At 39.0% G+C, this 27,427-nt stretch overlaps 7 protein-coding genes across 14 annotated transcripts in view; 4 read left to right on the forward strand and 3 right to left on the reverse strand.

Moving 5' to 3' along the window:
* LOC129787846 (diacylglycerol kinase theta) overlaps window positions 1–9,881 on the forward strand; it is a 37,114-nt gene extending 27,233 nt beyond the window's left edge. For 4 of the 7 annotated variants that reach the window (XM_055823652.1, XM_055823655.1, XM_055823657.1 and 1 more), the window contains one exon: window positions 2,562–9,881. In XM_055823652.1, coding sequence (XP_055679627.1) covers window positions 2,562–2,702 — 141 coding nt within the window. In that variant the 3' untranslated portion in view covers window positions 2,703–9,881. Of the gene's footprint in view, window positions 1–3 lie in introns of all 7 variants that reach the window. The other 3 variants (XM_055823653.1, XM_055823656.1, XM_055823659.1) reach the window with 1 other exon arrangement.
* Window positions 9,882–11,221: 1,340 nt separating this feature from the next.
* LOC129787852 (transmembrane protein 179) lies at window positions 11,222–12,322 on the forward strand. The gene is made up of 2 exons (XM_055823665.1): window positions 11,222–11,431; window positions 11,509–12,322. The coding sequence occupies exons 1-2, from the start codon at window positions 11,322–11,324 to the stop codon at window positions 12,080–12,082; spliced, it is 684 nt and encodes a 227-aa protein (XP_055679640.1). The 5' UTR covers window positions 11,222–11,321; the 3' UTR covers window positions 12,083–12,322.
* Window positions 12,323–13,008: 686 nt separating this feature from the next.
* LOC129794646 (zinc finger protein 91-like) lies at window positions 13,009–17,772 on the reverse strand. The gene is made up of 7 exons (XM_055835487.1): window positions 17,457–17,772; window positions 17,158–17,388; window positions 17,005–17,093; window positions 15,945–16,913; window positions 14,776–15,401; window positions 14,563–14,695; window positions 13,009–14,500 (listed from the first exon to the last, which is right to left on the reverse strand). Exons 1-7 carry the CDS (start codon window positions 17,622–17,624, stop codon window positions 13,009–13,011), a joined length of 3,708 nt encoding a protein of 1,235 aa, XP_055691462.1. The 5' UTR covers window positions 17,625–17,772.
* A 517-nt stretch (window positions 17,773–18,289) lies between these two features.
* On the forward strand, window positions 18,290–19,891 carry LOC129787853 (mitochondrial import inner membrane translocase subunit Tim17-B). Of its 2 annotated transcripts, XM_055823667.1 has the most exons (4): window positions 18,290–18,554; window positions 18,822–18,978; window positions 19,047–19,224; window positions 19,297–19,891. In XM_055823667.1, the coding sequence occupies exons 2-4, from the start codon at window positions 18,835–18,837 to the stop codon at window positions 19,503–19,505; spliced, it is 531 nt and encodes a 176-aa protein (XP_055679642.1). In that variant the 5' UTR covers window positions 18,290–18,554; window positions 18,822–18,834; the 3' UTR covers window positions 19,506–19,891. The 2 variants fall into 2 exon arrangements, with proteins under 2 accessions (XP_055679642.1, XP_055679641.1); XM_055823666.1 differs by having other exon boundaries at window positions 18,396–18,554; window positions 19,047–19,891.
* Window positions 19,819–21,315, reverse strand: LOC129787851 (golgin-45). The gene is made up of 3 exons (XM_055823664.1): window positions 21,225–21,315; window positions 20,126–21,159; window positions 19,819–20,062 (listed from the first exon to the last, which is right to left on the reverse strand). Exons 1-3 carry the CDS (start codon window positions 21,232–21,234, stop codon window positions 19,892–19,894), a joined length of 1,215 nt encoding a protein of 404 aa, XP_055679639.1. The 5' UTR covers window positions 21,235–21,315; the 3' UTR covers window positions 19,819–19,891.
* Window positions 21,302–23,883, forward strand: LOC129787848 (NHL repeat-containing protein 2). Its single transcript, XM_055823660.1, has 2 exons — window positions 21,302–21,770; window positions 21,832–23,883. The coding sequence occupies exons 1-2, from the start codon at window positions 21,596–21,598 to the stop codon at window positions 23,814–23,816; spliced, it is 2,160 nt and encodes a 719-aa protein (XP_055679635.1). The 5' UTR covers window positions 21,302–21,595; the 3' UTR covers window positions 23,817–23,883.
* Window positions 23,884–24,124: 241 nt separating this feature from the next.
* LOC129787849 (tubulin alpha-1 chain) lies at window positions 24,125–26,136 on the reverse strand. The gene is made up of 2 exons (XM_055823661.1): window positions 25,938–26,136; window positions 24,125–25,558 (listed from the first exon to the last, which is right to left on the reverse strand). Exons 1-2 carry the CDS (start codon window positions 25,938–25,940, stop codon window positions 24,209–24,211), a joined length of 1,353 nt encoding a protein of 450 aa, XP_055679636.1. The 5' UTR covers window positions 25,941–26,136; the 3' UTR covers window positions 24,125–24,208.
* Between the last annotated feature and the right edge of the window lie 1,291 nt (window positions 26,137–27,427).

Consider the following 27,427-nt stretch of genomic DNA (forward strand, 5'->3'; position numbering starts at 1 on the left):
AAGGCAACAATGTTGAAGAAAAGTAAAACAAAGCGACGTCTTACGGAACCGATAATTCAGCCGGCCGTGGCGGGGTCGACGTCTCAAGGGGGGCCGCAGCCGGAAAATGGGGACCGAGATAAGGAGCCCCTTGGCACATAGAGAACCCGTCCGTCCGGTCCTAGTTTGCTTTTTTCCTGCTTTCTCTGATTCACAACAAGACACAAAAGCTGTGCGCAAAAAAACATCTTTTTTCCCGCCAAAATCCCGCTGCCCACAAAAAACTCAACAAATTTCACATTTTTTCTTTTTACTTTTACAAAAGAATTTATTAATTTTCTTTGAAATATTTTTTTATTCGTGATTTTGATTTTATTTCATTTAGTTTTTTTTTTCATTTACTTTGAGTCCCCTTGATTGCGATTTTCTCATTTCCACGAGCACTCGTTTTTTGTATTCCGTTTTATTTGTCTTATTTACTTTTATTCTCAAAAGGAGTTTATTCATTTTATTAAGGATATGTCATAAAATCATTTGAAAATACGCACTGGACCAAGAAAACGTTAAAGAATTGATAAAAAAAATTAAAAGATTTTCAAGATTTTCTTTGTCCATTTTCAGTACCTTCAAATGATTTAATGAATGTAAGAAAATGAATAGACTCCTTTACCTTTCGTTTCTATGTCTCTGTGGACAAAAAGTGTGAGGATGAGAAGGACATTCGAGTTTTAGACGTGCTGAAAAAATCGTGTGATTTGAATTTATCCTTAGTTGATGAGTTTTTATCCCCTATATTTTTCATGAATGTTTGAAAATAAAAATATCCTAATTTTGTAGCACATTAACGGTTTAGGGAAAATTCTTAGGGCTAAATCAGAATTATTATGAAAAAAAAAATACTCACAAAACAAATCTTTTTTTGTCATAAAATGTAAGCTTTTAAAGCTCTTAAAGCAAGAAAATCAATGCTTTTCCATAGCTTTCGGTTTGTCTGAAACTAAAGAAGATTCCGAATATGCTGATGAAAAGCTTGAGACCAAACGTCGAAAGCTTAAAAAAAAGTCTTTAAAAAATTTTTATTAAAAATTTTGCAAAAATAACTAAAATGTGCTATAAAATTTAAACATTAATCGTTAGTAAATATATATTTAATTTGATTAAATTATAATTTCTATTGTTCTGCAAAATTTATTTTCTCAATTTTCTATTTCTTTTATATTTTTTTCTTTTTGAACGTTCTCCAAAAGAAACTTTTTCTTTTCAATTATTTTGTTTAAATCCACATCAATGGAGTAGAATGTAAATTATAGTTTTTTTTAAAGAGCAATTAGTTTGATTGTAGATTTTTTTTCAACCCCCACACACTGTAAATAGCAGAGCAAATAAGGACTTTATGCATTTAGCAGTTTTTTTTTTGCATTTTTTCGCATGCTTTTATCTACGACAAATACTTTTTTTATGCTTGCTTTTGCACAATATTTTCTTTGAATTTCTTTCACGCTGGAAAATTTGCATTTTAGCTGATTGAGGAGAGAGAGAGAGAGCTTTTTGGTTAAAGAGGAAGAGCATTTGTTTGCGTAAATAGATTGCAAAAGAAACAAAAGGACATTATGCACGATGCATCATAAGGAATTTAAGGAATTGTATGATAATTATCGAAATTGAAATTGTCTGTTTTTAAAGTTGAGAGCTTTTCTTTAATATTTCCTGGATATTCTTACGTTTTTTTCTCGATTCTTGAAAAATAATCCGCAAAAATTTAGTTACAAAGAGGAGCTTTTTTTATAATTTTTGGGGACTTTTTTTGATGCATTGTACATAATGTCCTTGGCCATAATTCAATTAAAATATTAATTTGAATTCCTAAAGCATTATACGTGGCTTGAAGAAGGTCTCAAACTATATAAATCATTGCTTGTATCAACAGTAATTTTAATCATTTTCAACAAGTGCTGATGCAACCGACAAGTCCATAAAAATTCTCTTTAATTTTCTATTTACGAAAGCATGCAAAACTTTCCTCTTTTTACAGTTTTATTCAAATTAAATTAGATTACTTAGAAACTTATAGAAATAAATGCTTAAATCATTCTGCAATGACGAATTGAGAGCTTTCTGTGGCTTAAAAGTCTTCAGAGGCGACGCATCTCTATTTCCTTCTATATAGCTCTATATAAATAATTTCTCTTTTATTCTTTTATTTTTTTATTTTTCAATATTTACTATTTAATTATATTTCATTTATTTAATAAAAATCTCGCAATCATCTTACTATAAGAATTTTATTATTATTACATTTAAATTTGAAGAAAAACAAAAATTGAGAACGCAATTCTTAATTTCTTCTTTTTCTTTTTTTCTTCCTTCATACATTTTACTATGCCCACGAAAACAACAAAATCAATTTGATAATTAAAAAAAAAATGATGAAAATCTTCAACAAAAAAAATCATTCAATACATACAAAATACACATGTTCCTTCTATGAAAAAAAACCATCTGAATTTACGATAAAAAAATGAATTTTCAAAACGCGGGAAAATGAAAAAAAAAAAAAAAATAACTTTGGACCGGACGGTTAGGCGACCATGTTGAAGAAGTGCAAAGGGAAGATGAAGCGTCGCAACACGGAACCAACAATGGCCCTGGGTCCCTCAACACCCGCCATGTCTTTAGCTGTAGCACCGCAGGATAATGATGATAACAATGAGACGGATTTCTGAATTTGGTACAACGAGCGACTTATTTAACGTGCATTCACTGACTTGGGTATAAATGTGACAAAAACACGCGCAAGAGAGAGATGAAATGTCCGCCATTGTGGCGTCTTGGCGGCCATGTTGGTCCATTTTTTTTTAAATTTATTTCTACATTTAGGAATTATTTTGTAAAAGTTTAAATTAAAAAGAAATCAGGGGAAGAGATTGAATGCTAAATCTCTGTATGATGAAGAACCCACCAAAAAAACAAAAATAAAATGAAAAATATGCGCTAATGAGGTCAGAGACACAAAACTTTTGCTACTCTGAATATTAATTATTGTAAATTGTCTATTTTAAAATCATCTTGGTCCAATGAAATGTTTTTGCAAGGAGCTTATGTCAAATTTTTGACATTACAATGTCAAAAGGGTGCTGATTTAAACGATTTTATGGGTTGTTTCTTTGAAGTAAAACAAGTGCCATTTGTCTGTATTTTCTCTTTATTTTCACATGAATTTTCTAAAAGAAATGAAAGTGGAGAAAAAGCTGAGAAAGCTAATGAAGAACGTTCTCAATGACAGATCAAATGACATTTGAAATTCAAACCATCAACCGTCAAAAATGGCAACTTTTCAGTACAAGACAAAGTTCTTTTTTAATTATTACATCAAAGAAGAATTTTTTACTGCAGGATGCAATGCAGTGAAAGATTCTTCTCATGTGTGTATGCAAGAACATTTCACTGGAAGTGACGTGATTTGATGATATAGCAAAAGTTGAGAGAGAACTTTGCAAAGAACAGAAGGAAAAAAATGAGAAAACTTTTCCACAGCTTCACCCACCTTTTCTTTCTCTCAAACAATGCAAAATATAGATTTAAACAAAAAAAAAAGAAGGAAAAGCAAACACAAAACTCAAAACCAGAAAGCACAAAAGCCAGTCAATTGTGACTGCATGTTAAAGAAGTTGCTCTAAAAGACATTTTTTTTCTTTCAAAAGTGTCATCATATAATTTTCCAAAAAAAAAGAAATGAAAATGAAAAGCACGAAAAACTATTTTTAACCACAAAAAAAAAAGAAAATTGTGTCCGAGACATTAAATGTGAGGAAATTTAAATTTAACAGATATATGAGAAAGAATCTTCCTAAAATGCAAAATGTGAGATAAACATGCAAAAAAATAAGGCAAAAAAATCTATTTATTGCAAAGAATACTTTATATTTTTTGTTGACACTTTGAAAAAAAGAATATTTTATGATATAAAAGTGAAAATTAAAAATATATTATTGTGTAGAGTGAGGAATGAAAATACTGAGATCTCGAAATTTATTAAATTATATTTAACAAAAAAGAATTGAAGAAAAGAAAAGAAATCTATATAGATATTTGTTGTGACTTTCTTTGAAAATTCTTTTGAGTTTCTTTATTTTTATAAAGAATTTATTTTTTTCTATGTTCTATTCACATTAAGAATGCAATTAGGCCTCATGCCTAGAATATGAAATAAATGGGGAATAGGGTAAGAATGAACGAACGCTTTACTTCGGATGCTCTCGAATTTGTTCGACTGAATACGATGGAAAAAACGATCATTCATTCGTTGAACATTTCCCCCCTCCATTCCACTCCATTGGGTGGAGTCTGAGTGCATTCTTTCTTCAAATAGAACAAATTATGAAGATAAAAGAATTGAGAATTAAATTACTTTTAAATATTCTTTTATTTTCTATTCAATCAAGAGAAAATTATTCTATAGAAATACTTTATCTTTTTAAATTATTCTTCCTGATTAAGAATTTAAGATGCAAAAAAAATTGTGAAAGTTCACGCATGAAAAAATCACGAAATCTACTCAAAAATAAATTACAAAAGAATAAAAAAAGCGCTTAAAGAAAATCGTTAAAAGTGATTTAAAAAACATATACAATTCGTTTTAAACTCGAAACGGAACAAGTGAAATTAGAAAACAAGAATTTATAGAAGAGAAATTCTTGAGAAATAAAATGCGATGAAAGTGAATAACGTCCCACAGATGTATATTTGATAGAAAACAAAAAGAAAAAAATAGATGAAATGAAAGAGAATATTGAAGAAACAAAAGAAAAAAAATAGGTAACAAAAATAATTATAAAGAGAAATCAAATTTAAACAAAAAGAAAACCTTTTGATTTCTATTTTCTTTCAATTTTCATTAATTGAAAGACTTTTTTTGGTTTTTCTTCAATGCCAACCCTCCTTGTTGAAATTTTTAATAATTAAACATTAGGTACCTATCTACATTTTAAGTTGTTTTCTTTTTCCTAGAACAATCCTTAGAAATATTTTGAAAGAAATTTGAATTTAAAGAAAAACTTGACATTTTATTGTTAAAAAAAATAAAGAAAATGAAAAATGTACTTTGTAATAATACTGTAATGCTAAAATTACGTTTTATGTATGGTATTTTACCAAAAAAAAAATGAAATGGAAACACAAAAAAGAAAATCCATGAAAAATAGCAAATATAGAAAGAGAATTTAAGAAAATATTTAAAAAAAGAAGAAAAATCCGACTATGGTACACCGAAAATCTGAAAATATTCCGATTGATTGAGTTTTAGATGCATTATTTAATTGAAATGAAAATCGTAATCGTCAAACCTTGTAAAAAGATTTATTAATAAAATAGTATCGATCAGTGGTAACAAAAAAAATAAATAAATAAAATTTAATTTAGCGAAACTCAAATTCAATCAAATTGTTCAATAAAAGAAATTAGTAAAAAAAAACTGTCGTAGCGTAAAAAACAAGAATGGAGATTGAAAGAAAGCAAAAAACATAACAAATAATATAATTCATGTTTCATTGCACTCTTAAAAAAGATGAAGAAAAAAGAATTATATTTAAAAATGAATGAAAATAGAATAAAAAATAAAACAATTTAATGATGAAAAAAAAATAAAATAATAAACCCTCCCTTCCAAAAAACCGAAATATATATTAACAAAATAGAAAGAAAAAAGATGTATAAAAAAACATATTTCCATAGAAATGATAATAAACAAAAAAAGCAAACTCTATTCTTAGCAGAAAGAAGAAATTTAAAAGAAAAAAAACCTAATATTAATTGTAAAGAAAAAAAAACAAACAAGAGTCCAATAGAAAAGAAAAAAAAAACTATAAGAACTTACTTAAACATCTCTTTTTTCGTTAAAAAAAGCATTTTTTATACATACAAAAAAAAACACACCGAATAACTTTTTCTATATTTGAGGGATAATTTTTTGAAATATTGTTTTTAATATAAAAACCTTCAGTATTTTCGATAGAAAAAAAAGTGAGAAAAAATATTTAAAATATATTTAAAGAAAAAAAAACAACAATGAACTGCGGACAGTTGAGTGAAAGTGTTTAGAAAGAAGTAACAAAACGAAAAAAAAAATGGGTATTAGCGAGTTGCGAAAAAAGATAAAAAAAAGAGACCAAAAATGTTTTTAATACACACCTATAGTGTTTAATAAGTAATGAAGATAAAAAAAAGAACTTTAAAAAATGAATTTATTGTAATACCTCAAGAAAACACATAAAAGAAATTGATGAACAACACACAAACACTAGGCAACAAAAATTTTCTTAAATAGTAGAAGAAAGGTGATTTTGTTTTTATCTAAACGATATTACTTTCAATCGTTTACTTTAAAACTCTTATTTGGGCACAATTTTGGGGGTTTAGTTTAATTGAAATCGAATGAATTTTGAGAATTATTCATTAATAAAAAAAAACCTTCTCATGACCTGAAGAGGTTAATTTCTGTGAGTAGGGGTGTGCTTAACATTAATAAAATTAATTTTAACATCTTTATAGAACGTTGCTGGCAATGATCACCTCGAGTACTTACAGCATTTAAACCTAAAACAAAAAGTGGGAAGATTGAGGATTTTATTATTCTTTAATATATTCAAGAGATTCCTAAAAAAATCTTTTAACCTTTTTTTTTAACGGTTTAATATGTTTTATTTTGCATGAAGAAAATAATTCCTTTAAGAAAAGAAATTTTTGGAAAGATTTTATCGGTTTTATTCAATTCCACAAAGCTAATTAATTATCGTCGCAAAGAAAGGTTTAAATTAAAACCCAGAAGGTTTAATTTAGGCATTAATTTTCTCTCACTAGAGGGCTATTTCTTACGCAACGACCTCTAGGGTGTAATTTATTACTTTCATTCAGCAGTAAAAATTGAGATCATTTGGAATTCATTAATTTTAATAAATTACTTCATTGCTTAATTTTCTCACAGAGACATCTAGCGTGAAATTTAATTTGAGAAAAAAATTCTTTGAAACATTGCAACAGTCATTAAAGGGATAATTCAAACCGAACTAAATAAAAGTAAAACTAACTATAAAAGCCCTCAAATGCCCAATTCTAAAATTTTAATTTTTTCTACAACAATAATCTCTTATTTATTATTATTATTTTTCTCCATTATAAAATTACATACAATGCATAATATTCAGCCCCCCTTCAGCTGAAAAACTCATTGAAATTTAACAAAATAAATTGCGGAACATTTACACATGGATGGTATGTTATGAGAACGTTTATTGATCGTGCGGAAAAGTTGCCAAAATAGAAACCAAAACAAAAAAAATGTGAAATTGTTAGGAAAGTTTAAAAAAAACCAAAAAATAATAATAATAGAAATTAGAAAGGAAATTGTGCCGAAGAAATGAATAAAGAGAAAAAAATATGACTGCTAGAGGGAGTTACTGAGAGGATGAATATATTTTGTGTAAAATTGTGAGGAAACTAATAAGCAAAAAAAATGTGGGAGTTTGCAGTCTTTTAAAAAAATTGGGCACGAAAATATAACGTTCTCTAATTCATCCTGTTTTTAATAAGGAAAGAAAAGAAATGTGAAAGAAAAGATGGAAAATGTGGCTTTCTGGAGGTTTTTCTTTGATAATGGAGGCGAAAAGGAAAATTTTCAGAGATTTATTTAAAAAAAAATCCCGGGATGTTCACTCAATGCGAGAAGGATGAAAATTGCACAAGAAGAGGATTTGTAAGCCACAAAAGTCGAGTGAATATCCACGGGACGTCCACTGACTCACAGAAACGATGAGGGTTGCATTTATGCGCAAAATTAATGATTAAGATTTACTTTAAATTGAGATTCCTTCGAAAATCTAAGAGAAAAAAACGATCTAAAAGAGAAAGAAAAGCTCTTTGTGAAGCATTTTAAATTAAATCTGAATCCTGTTGCATAAGTGGAGCCCTCTGGTGTGTAGAAGAACTTCCCCACAATGTGAAATGTGGCGCCATCTCGTGTGAAAGCAAATGCACGGGATAATGGCTGAGACCATCATGTAGTTATATGTTTGCTCATAGCCATTAATCCCATCGCGCTTAACGATATGACTCCACAATTTCCCGCCAAAAAGGACAATAAATCCCCACGCAAGGAGATTCTTTAGGAGTTGGTGAAAAGATCTCGAGGAATTAGTTTCTAACTCTCTGGCATTTTTTAACCAATTAAAGGAGAAAAGTTTCTCCCTGCTTTTTGAGGAATTATTGCTCCACGTCCCGCAAAAAAATCTATTTCCGTCATTTTTTATTTTTCTAACGTAACTTTCTGGTCAGATGTCGTAGTCTGTAAGTCAGTGGATCCTTCCCAAAAACACTCATCATGAATTATTAATTTTTTAGTTCTCATCTCCCCTCCTTTGTCCACTTCCCCATTCTCTACAATTTGCCATTGACTGTGTCACCGGAATTTCACGGAATTTGGCTGGAAAATCACAACCCCTTTCGGAATTTCCCGAGAGGTGCTTACTGCCCAGGCATATGTAGGGGCTCAAATGAGACACACTCGAATTCCGGCGTATCCGCTTTAAAGCTCAGACGACGATTCAGCCTCGGTGCCCCCAAAGTGTCGACACAACATCTCCGGACATGGGGGGCGTGTTCCCATCACTGTTTTTTTTTAAATTCTTTAAAAGAAAAAAAAACAGAGCGTGGGGCACGTTTGTACACCGAGGTGGGGCTATTTTGTTAATCGTCGCCATTTAGACCGAACTGTATCCCACCCCCGCACTGAAAGCTCTGAAAAAACTTTTGTATACATATTAACCACAATTCCACTTACTCACGGGGCTCCCACAGTGCGAACGAGGGGGGATATGGGGGCGTGATATTAGTTAAGTACTGTGTCTCACATACATTTGCCCAGGTGGTGACCACTCTCTCCTATTTATTCCAACCCCAAAACAACCCCCAAAGAAGAAGAAAATCTATCCTTCCCCCCCGGGGATCCACATCAAATTGAAAACTCCTTTGAAGTCCTTTGAAATGGATCCTCTGTGGCATTAAAAAAACATTCGCGCGTTTTTCATCAACCCCCCTCCCCCCAACACCCTGAACTTCCTTCTAACAAGAGAAAAAAAAACGTAGATTTTTAAGAAGATTGAACATCTTAACTAAAAAATGATGATGAAGAACACTTGAAACACTTAGAAACATGACCACTCTAAATAAATGGATTTTGCGATTATAATTCAGAAAAGATTTGCATTATTTAAAGAAAAAAAAAATGAACAACATTATACCCTATTTAAAGAAGAAGAAGAAAAAAGAGAAAAGATGCAAAACTACACGAGAAAAATCTTTAAAAAAAAATAGAAAAATTAGTGTTCGAAGTAAGAAGAAGAAAAAAATTTCATATAAACTATTAATTAAATAAATGAAAGAAAAAAAAACTATGTAAAGTCTATTTCGATTTTTTGGTGTTTTAATTAACAGGAGAAGTTTAAGAAAATGAAATAAAACAAAATAGCATCCAGCGATGAAAGAATTCACGAAACAACAACAACTAAATAAATAATTTGAAGATGAAAAAAAGGGGGTGTGCAAAAGAACCATCTCCCCCCTATGAAGTCATTAACAACTGAGAACCATAAAAAAAAACAAACGTCTGTTGAAGCCAATACCAATTTCCCAAAAAAAAAGAAAAGAAAAGAGAAAGAAAGAAAAGAAATAGATAAAACATAGAAAAAATATATGAAATTTGAAAAAAAGAGATATGAAACAAAAATTACCGAAAAAATTATTATTAAATTATTATAAATATATGTATATGTGATTATGTAAATTAGGTTTAATGAAAAAAAGAAAAAATATTATAAAATTGTGAAATAGAAGAATTAAATGTAACTAATTGACATGAAGGTGTTTCAATTTTTTCCTTCTCTTTTTTACGATCTCAACCAAAAGATCGTAACACACTTTGTAGGCCTGATGAAGAGGGAATAAAACCATCAATACGTCCCTTCTACGCCGTTTATTTATTTATATAAGTGTCTTCACATTTTTTTAAAAAAAAATTTTATCTCGATTATCTGATTCTGATAAATTTTGTTTCTTTTTTAACAACTTTAAAGTCCTATTATAAAAGAAATGCAAAAAATTTTTAGTTCCAGAAAAGTTAAAAATATTTTTAAAAAGCCCTCAAAGAAATTGCGACTCAAAAAAAGACTACTTGCGATAAGTTAAAAATTGAGTCAACATTAGTTAAAAATTAAGTTACCATTAGGCAAAAGCTTAATCTGAATAAGCCAATTGAGTCGCAAATAGTCTTTTTTGAGTCGCAACTAGGTAAATTTGCGTCAACGTTAGTTTCAACCGAAAAGTATATAATTTTCCTCCAAAAACACGATTAAATGTCAAAATCTTTTAAGATTTATACCAGAATACCAATAATCTTATACAACTGACGAATTGTAGGAAAAGAAAATGTTTTTTATCAAGAACTACCCCTTTATGTTTTAGCTGTAGTAGTATCTTCTTAGCCGTTTTTTCTACACCGTTGGTCCGATCGCGATGAAATTTGGTACAGAGACTCCTGATACCAGGCGATTGTCACCAAAGAAATTCATTTCGCCCCCAGATCCCCCCTTCGTAGCGCCCCCATATAAAATTCACGCATTTTTTGCGATTATTGAATTTGGCGCCCTAAATGTAGTTCCAAAAAGCACCACATGTGCTTTTAGCACTGTTTGCTCAAGAGAAAATGAGATGGATGTATTTCAACGCTATCCGTCTCCCTCACACATTCACTTTTCGCAATTTTCTCGCGTTTTCTTCCGAATTTTCCGGGGAAATTACCTTTTTTGTGACCAGGAAAAAACTTTTGAATTTTTGGCATCAAAAATTCCAAAAGTTCGCGAAAATCCATTTCCGTTTTCCATTTTCCATCCATTTTCAAATTTGTAACCCAACCGTTAATATTTCCGCGGGCCCCATATTTCGCACAGATGGGCTCCCCGGGGGCCCCGGCGCATCCGTAAGTACCCCAGGAGCTCCAAACATGTGTTTTGCGCCCAAAAATTTGGGAGAAAAACAAGAAAATTGCATTTCTGTAAAAACAAGAAAAAATGTTCGTTAAAGTTCAAATTTTTCCGCACAACTACAAACAAACCCGGGAAAACTCGAGAAAACCGCGGGAAAAGCTGGCAGTGACGTCATAAATCGTCGCTTGTATCAGCACTTGTAGTAAAGACACAATGATCTTTACAACAGGTGCTGATGCAAGCGACGAAATGTCATCTGGGCCATTGTTTGCAAATTAATCATCAACAAAAAACCAGATTAGATCCTCAAAAATGGCCCTTTCTAACGTCCTGCTACTCTCCCAAATAGCCGGAAATGCTGTTGCTTTTGTCCTGTCTCTCTGTATCCTCGTCCCATTGAGTCTTCATGTTACGGAATTCAAGTAAATCTGAATTTAAGCTGAGTAGGCTCAGAGAAAGAAACAAAAAATAACTGATAAAATGTTCTTTTGCGTTGCAGCGGAAAATGCCTGCTGTTCGCCCACGGGCAGTGGGGTGAGGATGATGGGCTCTTCAATGTCACATGGCCATCACAGATGAATTGCAGCTTCCCCATAATTACGGCAGTTGTCATCCTGATGATTTCCATGATACAAATCTATCGTTTTGTCCGACTCTCCGTGAAGCAGGAGGAAGCCTCCTTCCTCGGGCTCTTCCTCGATGTCTTCTTTGGCTTCCTGCTGTGCCTCATGACCATTGTCTCGGCCATGATCATCACAATGGGCTTCATGGATTGGTGCTCTGACATCACACTGCGCTTCCCATCGTGCGAAATTGCCGCTGGGCAGAATATCATCAAGGAAGACCAGAAAATTGACACATCCGGCTTCTACGTGCAAATGGGAACAGCCCAATTTGGCGCGTGGGGCGCTTTTGCCACGTGCGTCGTCATTTCCGTGGCGGCACTGCTGAAGCTCATTAATAATCACGAAATGACCAACATGCGTGTCTCGATGTACCTCGAAAGGCAGCGCCTGGTCAATGAGGACGCCTCCCGGGATAGTCTCGATACTCCCGGAGATTTTTCTCATTAATTCCCTCCCTCTCCCAAAACGAATTTATCAGAACTTTCTTTCGTTTCCTGTGCGCTCTGTGAAAATTGTGATTCCTCCAGTTCTGAATTTTATTATCACACAAAAAAAAATCATTTTGGGAGGATTTTAAGGTGTTGAAATCCTTAAAATTCTCTCCTCAAATTTATTAATTAAATCTTAAGTATATTATATAAGCGATAAAGTATCGCAATAAAGATTATTAATTCTATTAAGATTAAATGAGATTTTTTTCTTTTTTTTCGTCCGGAAAGCTCATTCTTCCTGGAATACAATTCAAGGATCAGCCGGATGTGGTAAAAAAGGTTCCAAAGATCCATTAGAAGATTCCTGGTGCTACATCTTTTATCATAGCACAACAATCAAGTTTATATTTCTGGCCGGGAAGCAGCAAATTGAAGTTTATACACTTTTTCGTTCCCGGAACAGTTTGTTGTGCTTCCCGGAAAGTGTCATAAGTGCCTGAAAGTTGTGCAGGATGACTGCCAATTGCATCGGGAAGTTTCTAAAGGATCTTAGGAACTTCCTTTTCAACACCCGGCTGATCCTTCATGTCATCTTTGGGTCAAAATTTGAGTCTGTAAAAATGCCTTCAAGAAATTGCAAAGGGGATTTCATAAATGGAAAGATTTTGACCCCTAAATGAAATCAAGGACCAGCCGGGTGCTGAAAGGGAAGTTCCTAAGATCCCTTAGAAAGATCCTGATGCAATGGGCAGGATGACTACTGAACTTCCAGGCACTTATGCCACTTTCCGGGAAGCACAAAAAGTGTATAAACTCCAATTTGCTAATAAAAAAGAAAATTCTTTTTGGAATTTTTTTTATTGACTCTCTCAGAGGGCCAAAAAGGCAACTTCCGGCTTTGGTTTAGAAAAAAATGAGGAAGATTCTTACCTTCCTGTGGATTCACTTCTCCCCACGACATCGATGTAGAACCTCATCGAGATCATCCCCAAAGTACTGACCGCAATTCTTGCAGGAAATATGAGCCGTCCGGATGTGCTTCTTGAGGGAATTCGATTGGGTGAATTTTGCCGGGCAAATGTGACATCTGTAGGGACGTTCCTTCGTGTGAATCCTCTCGTGCTCCTTCAGCATATTTGAGCGTGTAAAGGACTTGTCGCAGTGACTGCATTTGTACTTCCGCACCCCTCTGTGGGTCTTCTGGTGCTCCAGCAAACTCGTGCTGTAGCGGAAACTCTTCCCGCACTCCTGGCACGAATACGGCTGCTCCCCCGTGTGGCTGAACTGATGCTCCCTCAGGGCCAATTGACTCCGCAACACCTTGTCGCACACCTCACACGGGAAGACCTGATGACGTCTCTCGTGGATTCGCAGCAGTGTCCCCGATGGGAGGACTTCATGGCATTGGGAACAAGGGTACATCTTTCCTGTATCATGACTGGATCTCTCATGACGGTACAGGTGGTAGGTTGAGGTGAATTTCTCACTGCATGACTCACATTTAATCACCCATCGGCAGTTTTCAGCTTCCCGGACTTCCTCCCTCGTGTGATTCATCCCATGGGCCTTCAGGGCGGAATTTGTGGGGAAACTGAGGCAGCAAACACAGCAGGGATGATCTTCTGTATGTGTTGTGAGGTGCTTCATTAGATTGTACTCTCGCGTGAAGATTTGATGGCACATCTCACAGAGAAAGGCATCATTGGATTTGTTCTCTCTTGACTTTGTGGCTGGCTTCAATTCCCTTTCCGGGAGTTCCGGGAATTCCAGGAATTTGCTTCCTGGGGCATTTTTGGCGTCTTCTTCTGAAAATTCTTTTACTGAAAGATCTTCTTCTTCTTCTTCTTCTTGAAATTCCACTTCCGGAAGTCCTTGAATTTGATTAAATTTCTTTTCAGGAGATTCTTGAGACTCTTCTTCCATCAAATTTTGAGCTTCTTCCGAAATCTTATTAATTTGTTCTTCCGGACGTTCGTCATCCTCCCGATATTCCTCTTCCGGATGATCTTGTTCATTAAGTTCTTCATGAAATTCTCCTTCTGGAAGAAGATCTTCATTTAAATCTCTTTCAATCTTAATTATTTTTGAAAGTTTCTCCTCCTGAACGTTTTCTTCTTGAGTTTTTCCTTTTGAAGCTTCTCCTGGAAATTCTCCTTCCGGAAGATTTTCATTTATACTTTTTTCTTGTCTAAATTCTCTTCTTAAACGTTTCCTTCGTCGAGTTTTCTCTTCTTCCTGAAATTTTTCTTTCCTTTGAGCTTTGCACTCTTCTGGAGCATCCATTTCTGGGAGTTCTTCTGCTTCTGAGCCTTCTTTTGCTCTAAAATCTTCTCCTTCGAATATTTCTTCTTCCAGAAGCTCTTCTTTTATCACTTCCTCCATACAAACATCTCCCTGAACTTCCTGAACTTCCTGAACATCCATTTGGATCAATCTGGAAGGAAATTAATCAAGAGATCAACAACCAATTCCCACACAAATGAGACACAAACATACACAAGAAATCCTCCCCAGAAGACTCCTCCCTTAAACCCCTTCCCACCATATTTCCTCCTCCTTCCCATTTTCTTCATCATCTCCCCAGAGCCACCAAATGCTTCCTTTTCATGTGCTGTGCAAGATATCTCTTCTGCGACGTGACAAAGTAGCAAATGTGGCACTTGAGATCCGGAAGATCCGCATGTGTCTTCAGGTGCTTCACTAAATTACTCCTCACTGTAAATCCCTTCTGACAAATCCTGCAGAAGTGCGTCTTCTCCTTCGTGTGAGTCAACAGGTGCAGCTTCAATTGCTGCCGGAAAGGGAACTTCTTGTAGCACAACTCACAGGAGAACCGCTGCACAGCCTCATGGACGCTCTTCCGGTGAATATACAGCGAACTCTGCGTCTTAAATGCCTTCGGGCAGTCACTGCAGTGAAAATTCCTCACATTCTCATGTTTGTACTTCATGTGATTCCGCAGTGTTGATCCACACCCAAAGACTTTGCTGCAAATCCCACATTTTGCATCTTTCACCTTCTCATGGAACTGCCGGATGTGGTACTGAAGGCCACTCTTTGAGAATTCCTTCGGACATTGCGGGCATTTCAGTTTGAACGTCATCAGGGGGCGATTCTCTTTGGCTTCCTCTTCTTTTTCCTCCTCATTTGTCTCTTTGGGAGTTTCCTGGAGAACTTCCGGTGGGAGTTCTTGGGAATTTGTGGGTTGTGGTGCCAAATGGGTCATCATGTGCTGAATTAGCTCTTCTCTGGGCACATAATTCTCACATTGACCACACAGGAAGACTCTGTCAATGTGCTCCTGCTTTGTGTGCTCCTTCAGCTGCCCATCAGTGCTGAAGGTTCCCATGCAGAAAGAACATTTCTTCCTTTTTCGCTTCTTGCTCCTTCTCCTCCTCCTCTGCAGGCGCTGACGCCTAGAAAGACAGCAGACTATTAAAAGTCTGACTGGAACCTTCTCAAGGGAGCATCTTGAAGTTTGTACACTTTTTGTGCTTCCCGGAAAGTGCCTTAAGTGTTTGGAAGTTGTACAGGATGACTGCCCATTATATTAGGGAATTTCTTTGGGATCTTAGGAACCTCTTTTTCAACACCCGGCTGATCCTTGATTTCATTTAGGGCTCCAAAATTATCCTTTTTTTATAAACTCAGATTTTGACCCAAAAATGGCATCAAGGATCAACCGGAAGTTGAAGAGGGGGTTCCTAAGATCCTTTAGAAACTTCCTGATGCATTGGGCAGGATGAATGCACAATTTCTAGCCACTTATGGCACTTTCCGGGAAGCATATCAAACCGTTCTATTTTTCTTTTTGCGACAGAAAGATAAAAAATCGAACAAAAAGTCTACTAAATAGAGAGAGAGAGAGAGATCTTTAATTGTCTTCATCTGTGGGATGATGATGCTTCATGTGACGCTGCAGGTAGCGCTTCATGCGGAAAGGAAGTCCACATTCAGGGCACTGGAAGGGTTTCTCCCCACTGTGGAGGGTTTTGTGACGCTGCAGCTCAGCCTTGAGGCGGAATTTCCGATGGCAAACTTCGCACTCGTGCTCCCTCTCTCCCGTGTGGATCTTCATGTGCAGCACAAGAGCATACCGGATGCGGAAGCCCTGATGACACACCCCGCAGTAGTATTCCGGGATGGGATTGTGAGATTTTCTATGGATAAACAATCCTGCCTTCTGCTTGAATGCCTTCCCGCAGGTTTCGCATTCAAACGGCGTCACCCCTGTGTGGATGCGTCTGTGCTCATTGGCTGTCCTCCGATTGAGGAACTTCTGCCCACACAGGTCGCAGGGATACTTCTTTTCGCGATAGTGAAACTCCCGGATGTGCCTGTTGAGCCCCTGCTGAATCCGGAAGGTCTTCTTGCACAAATGACAACTAAACATCTTCACACCCGTGTGGATTTGTCTGTGCCACACAAAAGTGTCCAGACTCTTGAGTATCTTCCTGCATTCACTGCATTTGTACATCAGCCGTCCATCTTCCTCAACTTCTGCTCTCTTCACGTCTTCCGGATCAATTTCTGGTCTTATTTTTACGCCATTCTTCACATTCTCACTGAATTCGTGCTCTTCCACCAAATGCTGGACAAATTCCTTTTTCACCCTGAAGGATTTGGGGCATTGGGGACAAATGAACTGCCCTGATCGTCGTATAAAGAGATTCTTCTCAACTAATTCCGGCCGAGGAGCTTCCTCGGGCTCACTCTCAACGGCTAAATCGCAAATTTCAAGCTTTACTGCCTCATTTTCTAGTGCCCCTTGGGTGTCAATAAGGACGAAATCTTCGTCATAAAGGGGGGATTTCTTGAGATTCTCACCATGAGGATCTTTGGAGCATCTGTGAAAGAAAGGTGAGAAACAAAAAGATGTTTTACCTTCTCTCAAGTTGCTCCAAAGATCCTGTTAAGATTGTTAAATGAAAAACTAACCTGGCATCACCGAGATCCACCTCTCCAGGCAGCAAATGTTCTTCCTCCTCATTCAATAAATCCACATTTTCATCTTCGCAGTCTTCCTTCTGCAAAAAGGATTTTTTTTTTATTAAAAAAGCTAATTTTTGGAAGAGGAATTGTTGAACGTACATCGAGAAATTCAATATATTCATCCATTTCGGCTTCTTCCCCATCTTCCGGAAGAACTTCCGGCTGTAAATCTTCAGCAACTTCCTCAATTCCTCCATTTTTGGCACAACTAATCATTGCGTGGAACTTTTCATTTGTCTCCCGGCAACTCTCATAGAAGCTGTGCCAGGAAACAAGGGTATTTGTACAATGAATACACAGCTTCTTTGGCAAAACATCCTCCGGATTAACCTAAAAATTCAAAGTTTTTTTCTTTCAAGGAAATTGTCGTTAAAATTGAATTTTTCCTAATTCCTCACCAAAATCTTGAGATGCGTGACAATCTTCTGCAGCAATTCCGTCTCCTGGCCATCTTCTGCAATCACTGGGATGAGATTTATGTTCATATTCCCACAGAGTCTGCACAGGGAATCCAATTGAATCCCTTCGAGTTGCAGGAATTCACTTCTCGGCGCTATTTTCGCCATTTCTCTGTGCTTTTCATTGGAATTTCCCTTTCCTTAAGCTACAATTGATCTTTTTGCAATGTCACCGTGTCTCAAATACAACAGGAAGTGCTTGGAATTTACAGGAAATCGGTTTTTTTTGCAAAATTTCAGATTTGTTTTCAAACTTTCTCCTGGAATTTTGACAGTTGACTGGAAAGCTTGAATGGAATTTCCAGAACAAGTTTAAATTAAAAAAAAAATGCATTTTTCCGGGCGATTTTCCCGTCCGGGTGTGGTTTTTGGGATGTAGGATGCGAAGGCGCATCGTTTGGCACCAAAAAAGCGGAAAATTCAATTTTATTTAATTTTATTTTTGGAGAAAAAGAGAAAGAAAGTTTCGAAACTTTGTGATGTCTTGCTTCCACACTGTCAACTTTGCTGTGTGAGTGAGACAGAGAGTGTAATGAAACTTCGCGATGTCTCGCTCTCACACTGACAATTTTTCCGTGGGAGCGAGACGCATAGTCCAAAAATCATCGTGACCTCTCACTCATACTTTCTGTTTTCTGCGATTTTCTTGCATTTTCCGGGCGCTTTGTCCGTCCGGGTGTGGTTTTTGGGGCTTAGGAAGCGCCCCCGCATCGTTTGGTATCAAAAACGCGAAAAATTCAAATTTTGCCGAAAAAAAATTTTTCCCAGAGTGTAAAAAGCCAAAAAATGAAATAGCAACAGCATCAGTCCCTCTCGCTCCCACATCGCCTACTCAAGCAGCATATGTCGCATGATTGAATGGGTTAGCTAGTTACAGTACAAGCTGATTCAGTAGACGAAGAATAAGAAGAAGAAGAAGTAATAAAATGTGGTTCTTATGAAATATTTTGAATTAAAAATCCAATATCCGGCTAAATAAGTGTATCCAGAGTAGTGTCCACATCCTTTTGAACGATCTAGAAAACGACAGAAATTGCGGTAAGTGTCTGGGGGTGAAGGAATCCAAGAAACTTGTGCAAAGTGAGGTTATGTGGTGGAAAATTTTTATTGATTTTGCATTGCGTATTAATTTCGCGAACTTTCTGCACATTTGGGGCGCTCCCGGAGTGCTTTATCACCACCAGGAAGTTTTAAATTCACTGGAAATTTATTGAGAAGACTTTTTAGGGGTTTGTTGGGGTTGTTTTTATTATGTAATCACACTCAAAAGGTCAGAGATCAATGGGAGATTTTTTCTTTTTGCAGACTCCTTCCGGAAATGGAGGAATACGCACGAGAACCTTGCCCCTATCGCATTGTTGATGACTGTGGGGGTGCATTTGCCATGGGATGCATCGGTGGGGGTGTTTTCCAGGCAATTAAGGGCTTCCGCAATGCCCCATCGGGGATAAGCAGACGAATGGTGGGGAAACTTTTTGATGACCTTTTAACATTGTCCGGAGGATGATTTTGTTATTTTTCTCTTGATAGCTTGGTAGTCTTACAGCCATAAAAGCCAGATCTCCCGTAATTGCGGGAAATTTCGCCGTCTGGGGCGGAATGTTCAGCACAATTGACTGCACTCTCGTACACCTGCGCAAAAAGGAAGATCCGTGGAATTCGATAATTAGTGGAGCAGCCACTGGGGGAATTCTCGCGGCAAGAAATGGTAACAAAGCTCCTCTCTCTGAATGTTTTATTTTTTGTTCTAAAAAATGCGTTTTGTTGGGTTTTTTTGCAGGAGTTCCCGCCATGGCTGGCTCAGCAATCATCGGAGGAGTCCTCCTGGCTCTCATTGAGGGCGTTGGGATTCTCTTTACACGCCTCTCAGCTGAGCAATTCCGAATGCCAGGCCCCACGGAAGATCCTGCCGTTCTCAATGAAGCCTCCAATCAGGGTGGCGGCGGTGGGGGCTTCAGCTTTGGCAAGGCCCCACCAAATTATCAATAGCCAGGCATCTGTGGACGCTCTAGTGCGTGCGTGTGTGTGAATGCAATCCCGTGAAAATGTGATAAAACATCGTGTGGAAGAATTAGAGAGAATTCCTTTCCTGGGAAGGACATTTGGACAGGATTTGCTTCGATTCGGCATGGGAGGAATTTTGGGGTATTTTTTCTCGTTTTACTCTCCCTCCCGCCGGTCTCCCCGGCATGTGGCTGAATCCCATCAGGTGTGTGTGCCATTGTGTACCATTTGGACACTCCTGGATGACGGATTGAGGCCTCCCTGACGCGCGCAAAAACAGGAAGGTAAAAGAAAGAAATTCTCTGTATATAAAATTTATTAATTAAAAATAAGAGACTACCAAGACCAAAAAAAAAAACAAACAAAACAAATCACTTTGGCGTCACTTCCTGCCCATTATTCCCATTGAAATCCTCCTCCAGCTCTGTCGTTGTTGCCGTTGAGTCCTTCCGCATGGCTAAGATTGAGGGAAATGCCTGCCCAACGATTGCTTTGAAGGCCTCATCTGTTGACATGAGGGGTTGATTGGAGTTCTGAAGAGCCTGCAAATAGACAATTTTTAGCTTCCGGAAACTTCCTTCTTGAGGAATTTGCAAAGAATTTACCTTAATTGCCGCATTCTCAGCTTCCGTGAAAGGCTCCAGATTGTCCAGGTTGATTTCTTCCGGCATCCCAACACCCGAATGAAGCACCAGCTGCTGTGAGATGTTGACACATTCCGCCAGGAGATCCACAGCATTCCCCGAACGTAGTTTCAGCTCCCTAATCCCACTGAGGAACTTTAAATTCTTCAGCACATCCCTCGCCATGTCCCTCACTTGACGCGAAGTCATCTCCAGGAGTTGCTTATTGGAGGCCACAAGGAGATTATTCTTCTGCGTCAAGCTGGCCTTCCAGCGTGCCAATTCCTCCACCATTAGGCTACTGGCGAGGAATTTACTACGCCACACCTCACTCTGCCCCGCGAGGTATTCAATTTGTTCCGTATGCGTGGAAATGTTATTGGCAGAGTCCAGAAGAGCCCGTGCCAGCTGGAGTTTGTCCTCCGTGAGCACATTGACGCGTGTCTGGATGTCTTCCCCAAGGGCAGCCACAAGGAGATTCTTCAGTTCCGTATTGACCTGCACTTGAAACTTCAATTGACTCTCAAAACTCTCCTTGTCGCGCTTTGCTTCCTTCAGCTGCTGCTCCAGGGCAGCGATTTTCACCTCTGCGTCTGACATGCATCCAATTGACCTACTTTCAGGCATCCCCGGTGCATGCTGGAGCATTTCGCACGTTTTGAGATCCGACAGCTGCGACACGAGAACACCAAGATCGAGATTATTGCGAGATTTGGTACGCTGGGGTGGCTTCCGGAAGGGAATAATTGGGGTCACAGCACCTTTGTAGGGTTCAAAGGGAACAAATCGGGGTTCCTTATTCCGCGGAAGTGCCGTCTGTTTCCCCGTTGTGTGTACAACGTGGGGGACAAGTGTGAAAATCTTCCCAATTGGGGCCAGAGGAGATTCCTTCGGGATTGCTCCTCGGTGCTTTCTCTGATTTTCCCAGGGATTCTTCTTCAATGGAACTTCTTGGACGGATTTTTCACCTTTTGACGGTGTATTGGTTTCCTGCCCATCTCCCTGAGTCCGTTTTCCTGGAAAAAATTCAACAAATTCCGTGAGAAAAAGATTTTTTTTCGGAGAAAAGAAAAAATCTCACCTGCCTCCATTTCCGATAAACTATATCCATCTCACTCTTGCACACACAATGGCGTATCAATGCATCTCATGTGGACTTGAAAGCAGCTGATTTAACACTTGGAGGATTTTGCTTGCCATTTGGGCATTTTTTGCGAATTTTTGTTAAATTTTCACAGAATTAAAATCTCTTAAAAATATCGTGATAATTCCCTACATTTGTGTTATATAATGTGTGGAAAAATATATTATCTTTTGGGAGAAAACGAAAACTTTTGAGGTTAGAAACCTACGATCCTCCAAGTGTTAATGCGAGTTGTTTATTTTTTGCGCCATCGATAAAAAAAATCCGTAAAAATTTTGCCCTTTTTGAGAAAATTCGCCTGCGTGACAATGAGCGTGGAAGATGCTGAGCAAGTGGAGATGCTGGATCAGTTGGCGTACAACTGCAATCGTCTCCGGCATGAGCTGAAGGCAGCCAGTACGGCGGAGGAGGAGGAGGAAATTCTCAAGGTCTACCTCCGGAAGGCCGATGAGACTCACCAGCCCGTTGGGGATTTCAAGGAGGGTTCGTATCCAACAAAAACAAAATAAAATGTAGCAAAAATTAATGAAATTTTTGAGGTTAGATCTGGATTGGTTCAATGTGGAGGATCCCCTGACGCTGGGTGAGTCTCTACGTGGGAAGATTGTTGTGTTGGACTTTTTCACGTATTGCTGCATCAATTGCATGCACATCCTGCCGGATTTGAAGAAGCTCGAGGAGATGTTCACGGTGGAGGATGGGCTGGTGGTGATTGGGGTCCACAGTGCAAAGTTTGACAATGAAAAGGACTCCGCAAACATCCTGTCAGCCGTTCAGCGGTACAACATCACCCATCCCGTGGTGAATGACGTCAACTCGGCCATGTGGAATGAGCTGAATGTTCAATGTTGGCCAACACTGCTCGTTCTGGGGCCCCGTGGGAATCCCCTGTTTGTCCTAATGGGTGAAGGACACTTCCCCATCCTTGTGAAGTACATTCGTTCAGCATTGGAATTCTATCGCAATCAGGGAGCCATTGGGGCGGGCAGTTTGCCCATAAAACCCTCCACGGATCTCCTGATGAAGTCCAATTTGAAGTTTCCGGGGAAGATTGCCTGCTCAAAGGGGAGTGAGGCTGAGGATGGGGCTGAATTGTATGCCATTGCGGATTCCGGGAATCACAGGGTGGTGCTGATTAATGCTCAGGGGGAAGTGCTGCAGAAGATTGGTGGGAAGAGTGCGGGTTTTGCGGATGGGAACTTCAAGACGTGTCGCTTTGACTCCCCGCAGGGGCTGGTTTTCCTCGACAGTAACACCATCTTCGTGGCAGATACGGAAAATCACGCCATCCGGAAGATTTGTCTCCGGACACGCACGGTGGAGACCATCGTGGGCACGGGGAAGCAGGGAAATGATCGTGTTGGTGGGAAAATCGGTGTGGAGCAGGAAATCTCCTCGCCGTGGGATGTTGCGGTGTTCCGGACAAAGGATATGGACATGTCCTTCCACATGGATGAGAGCACAATCCCCGAGAAGACCCTCCTGCTGATTGCCATGGCGGGAACACATCAAATCTGGGCATACTTCATTGATGACCTCATCTGGTGGAAGTTCCGGAAATGCACGCAGGGCACGTGCGCTATGATTGCAGGGAATGGGAATGAGGAGAATAGGAACAATGCCTATCCCACAAATGCTTCCTTTGCCCAACCATCCGGGATTGCCATTGCCAGGGACACAAAGGAGCTCTTCATTGCCGACAGTGAGAGTTCGTGTGTCCGGAAGCTCTCTCTGAGCGATGGGAAGGTGTCCGGGGTTGTTGGCGGGGAGAGAAATCCCCAAAATCTCTTTGCTTTCGGCGATGTTGATGGGAAGAGTGTGCTGGCGAAGTTGCAGCACCCCCTGGGGGTGACCTACAATGGGCGCGATAAGCTGATCTACGTGGCAGACACGTACAATCACAAAATCAAACGAATTGACTCCCTGACCCAATCAGTGACCACGCTGGACGTCAAAGGGCATGCATTCAATGAACCTGGTGGTTTGTGCGTGAATCCCAGTGGGACGCACCTCTATGTGGCCGATACGAACAATCATACCATTGAGATTGTCTCTCTGGCCACGCTGGAAGCGAGAACTCTCAGCATTTCCTTCAGCTCCTCCGGGAATGATGCTCTCCGTCATCCCGGCACTCCGCTGCAATTCGGGCGGTTAGTGCTGAAGCCTCAAGGGGGGAAGATTCGCCTGTCAATCACCCTGAACCTTGAGCAGGAGTTGGGATTCACGGAGGAAGCACCGCAAAAGTGGAATGTGTACCTGCCGAATGATTCGTGGTACGTTAGTCAGCAGAATGGAACCCTCCGGAAGGGGCATTCAGTGGATATTGACATTACCGTGCCCGAGGCGAGTTTTCGCCTCCAAGTGGACAGTTTCAGTGTCCACTTTAAGCTGGCTCTGTGCTCCTCACGCGGCGTGTGCTTCCCACGTTCATTCTCAGTGGCATTTCCCGTCTGCTACGAAAAAGACGGCCTGGATTGCATCATTGAGGATGTCCACGTGAAGATTGATGAGAACCTCGTGAAGCTCTAGCAGTTTCTCCAGCATCATCTTTTGTATCAAAGCAATGATTTTGCAATGAATAAAATCATCAATCCCAGGACAATTTGTTTTTCTTGCGCTTCCTTGAATTTAAGCTTAAAATTCCTTTCAAGAAATTCATCCGGAAGCACTCCAGTAGTGAGAATTTATCCTTTTTTTCAATCCTTAAGTTCTTTTATTTTTTTTTTAACAACCAGGAAGTCCCAAAAATCTCAAAGAATAGACCTTATTTAGCGACCAAGAAACCCTTGAAATCTTTGAATTTTGTACTGAAATTTCAAGAAAATAAAAGACAAAAGTTTCAATTTTTTGGAGTCATTTAATCAGCAAAAGCTAAGCCTTGCAGCGCTCCAGAAGAGGGTCCAGCATCTTCTTCTCTTTTTTTAATACTCCTCAGCCCCCTCGTTCTCTCCCTCGCCGGAATCCATGCCGACCTCCTCGTAGTCCTTCTCGAGGGCAGCCAAATCCTCACGCGCCTCGGAGAATTCTCCCTCCTCCATGCCCTCGCCGACGTACCAGTGCACGAAGGCGCGCTTGGCGTACATGAGATCGAACTTGTGGTCAAGACGAGCCCATGCCTCGGCGATGGCGGTGGTGTTGGACAACATGCAGACAGCACGCTGCACCTTGGCCAGATCGCCGCCGGGCACGACAGTGGGTGGTTGGTAGTTGATGCCGACCTTGAAGCCGGTGGGGCACCAATCGACGAACTGGATGGTGCGCTTGGTCTTGATGGTGGCGATGGCAGCATTCACATCCTTGGGCACGACGTCCCCGCGGTACAGCATGCAGCACGCCATGTACTTGCCGTGACGCGGATCGCACTTGACCATCTGATTGGCGGGCTCAAAGCACGCGTTCGTGATCTCGGCCACGCTCAGTTGCTCGTGGTAGGCCTTCTCGGCGCTAATCACCGGCGCATACGTCACGAGGGGGAAATGAATGCGTGGGTAGGGCACCAAGTTGGTCTGGAACTCCGTGAGATCCACATTGAGAGCACCGTCGAAGCGCAAACTGGCCGTGATGGAGGAGACAATCTGGCCAATCAAGCGATTGAGATTGGTGTAGGTGGGGCGCTCAATGTCCAAATTGCGGCGGCAGATGTCGTAGATGGCCTCATTGTCCACCATGAAGGCACAGTCAGAGTGCTCAAGGGTGGTGTGGGTGGTGAGGATGGAGTTGTAGGGCTCCACGACGGCCGTGCTGACCTGCGGGGCTGGGTAGATGGCAAACTCCAGCTTGGACTTCTTGCCGTAGTCCACGGAGAGGCGCTCCATGAGGAGGGAGGTGAACCCAGAGCCGGTGCCACCGCCGAAGGAGTGGAAGATGAGGAAACCCTGCAGTCCGGTGCACTGATCGGCCAGCTTCCGGATGCGATCCAGCACCAGGTCGACAATCTCCTTGCCGATGGTGTAGTGCCCGCGGGCGTAGTTGTTGGCGGCATCCTCCTTGCCCGTGATCAGCTGTTCCGGGTGGAAGAGCTGCCTGTACGTCCCGGTGCGCACTTCATCCACCACAGTGGGCTCCAGGTCGACGAACACAGCGCGTGGGACGTGCTTCCCGGCCCCTGTCTCGCTGAAGAAGGTGTTGAAGGAGTCATCGCCCCCACCCACCGTCTTATCCGATGGCATCTGGCCGTCGGGTTGGATTCCGTGCTCGAGGCAGTACAGCTCCCAGCAAGCATTGCCGATCTGCACTCCAGCCTGACCCACATGAACTGAGATACACTCACGCTGCAAAGAAAAAATTTAGTTTTTTTAATTTTTATTTCCGGTCAATCATAGGAGGCGGCGATGGTGGTGGGGGGAAAGAAAAGAAAGATGGCGTCACTGTGAGTCATCATCTCCCCTCAATGGCAGAGCCGGGTGTGGCATTTTTTTTTCCTTCAATTTTCTTCAGTTTTTCTTTCATTTGAGTTTATTCTTTGATTAATTTCTTTTCTTTTTAATCTTTTTAATGAAAAACTTGAAGGCTTTTGCAATGAAAATTGAAGGAAAAATCAATTTTTCTTCACACAGAGACGCCACGCTGTCGCATTGCAGAACTTTCTTTCCATTTCCACTTTCACTTTAAAAAACCTCAAAAAGAGGAAAATTCATCACAACTACTCACCATGTTGATTAAATTGAGAGTTTTTCACTTGAACTTGTGAGAAAATTTGGAGAAAATCAGAGAATTTGTTGCTTACACAGCGGGCTTGCAATGTGCCGTACGTGCGAGAACAAAATGATGTGCGGCAAATGTTGCTTTGCTCTTTTATAGACAACGTGACGTCACACATATGCATCATTGCTCCCTGGATGTGATTGGCTGGACAAACTCAGCGACGGCGAAATGAATAAAAGTTCGCGTAACGGTCGCGTGAGCTTTTGGATGAGACGCAGAGGTGGAGGAGGAAATGAAGAATAATAAAAAAAAATCTTCTCATTAACACTCGGAGGACTTTACTGGTAATTGGTACCAATTGAAACCTTAAAATCGTCACAGAATAAAATCTATTGGACTTATCTCGATGAATTTAGCATCTATGTGTAGGGAATTTTAATTACTTTAAGATAGCAGAAAGAAAATCTCGAGAAAAGTCTTTTCTTTGGAAGATAATTGAGGTCAAAGTCAGAATCCAACGCGGAGGATCAAATTGGTAATAACTACCAGTCAAAATCCCATACATTTTTGCCGTGGTTTTGAGGTTATGTTTCCCCATATTTCCCAAATAAAGTACTCTTGTTCACTTTTCCTCGGTAAAAATCATTAATGTGGACTAATTTTATTGCCGGAAGTGATTAAAAAGTTACTTAAAGAATCAAAGTTTGTGATTATTTAGGCGCAATAATAAATTATGTAAAATTGTAGCTAAAAAAGTCGTTTGAATTGGCAATTTTGCATCGATTCTACGCAATTTTTTTTCAGTGACGATTTTCTAAATTAAATATTTAGTAATTCGATGTAGAAATGCTTGAAGGAAATTGAGAATTAGTGAAACTTTCGATCCTTGTTCAATAAACTGATTAATAATTAATTATTGAGCATATTTTATCAACTGGTACTTATTACCAATTTGATCCTCCGCGTTGTGCCAAATGTTGGGTCCTCCAAGTGTTAAAAAAGAAATTGAAAGAAATAGAGAATTTTAGAGCTATTTTGGACAATTCAGAGCGTTGTAAAAATAATCAACGGCGCCTATGCTGCATGAAAGGCATGAAAAAGAGTTTGAGGAAGATTTTTTTATCAAATGCAATTTTTCCACGCAAACCTTCTATTTTGTACAAAAAATCAATAATATTGGCAATTTTCGTGTTTGCATGTCCCTTCTGATTGATTTTTATTAAATTTTTATTGAAAATAAGCTAGGAAAAGGAGAATTTTATTTTCATATGCAGCTTTTGCACGAAGAGCAAATTCATTGCCAAACTTTAACAATTATTGGATTTTTTTATGTGGTAAAAGAAATTCTCAAGCAGTTTGGATGAAAAATGAAAGATTTTTACTTCAGAAAAAAATAAATCAGAAATGAGAACAAAATGATTAAAAAAGAATGTGAAGAAAAAGAGATTTTCCGCTTTTTTTGGCGTTAAAATTATTCGTTTTGGGAGATCTAATTT

The sequence above is a fragment of the Lutzomyia longipalpis genome, chromosome 1 (genome assembly GCF_024334085.1).
Source record: "Lutzomyia longipalpis isolate SR_M1_2022 chromosome 1, ASM2433408v1".
Taxonomy (NCBI): domain Eukaryota; kingdom Metazoa; phylum Arthropoda; class Insecta; order Diptera; family Psychodidae; genus Lutzomyia; species Lutzomyia longipalpis.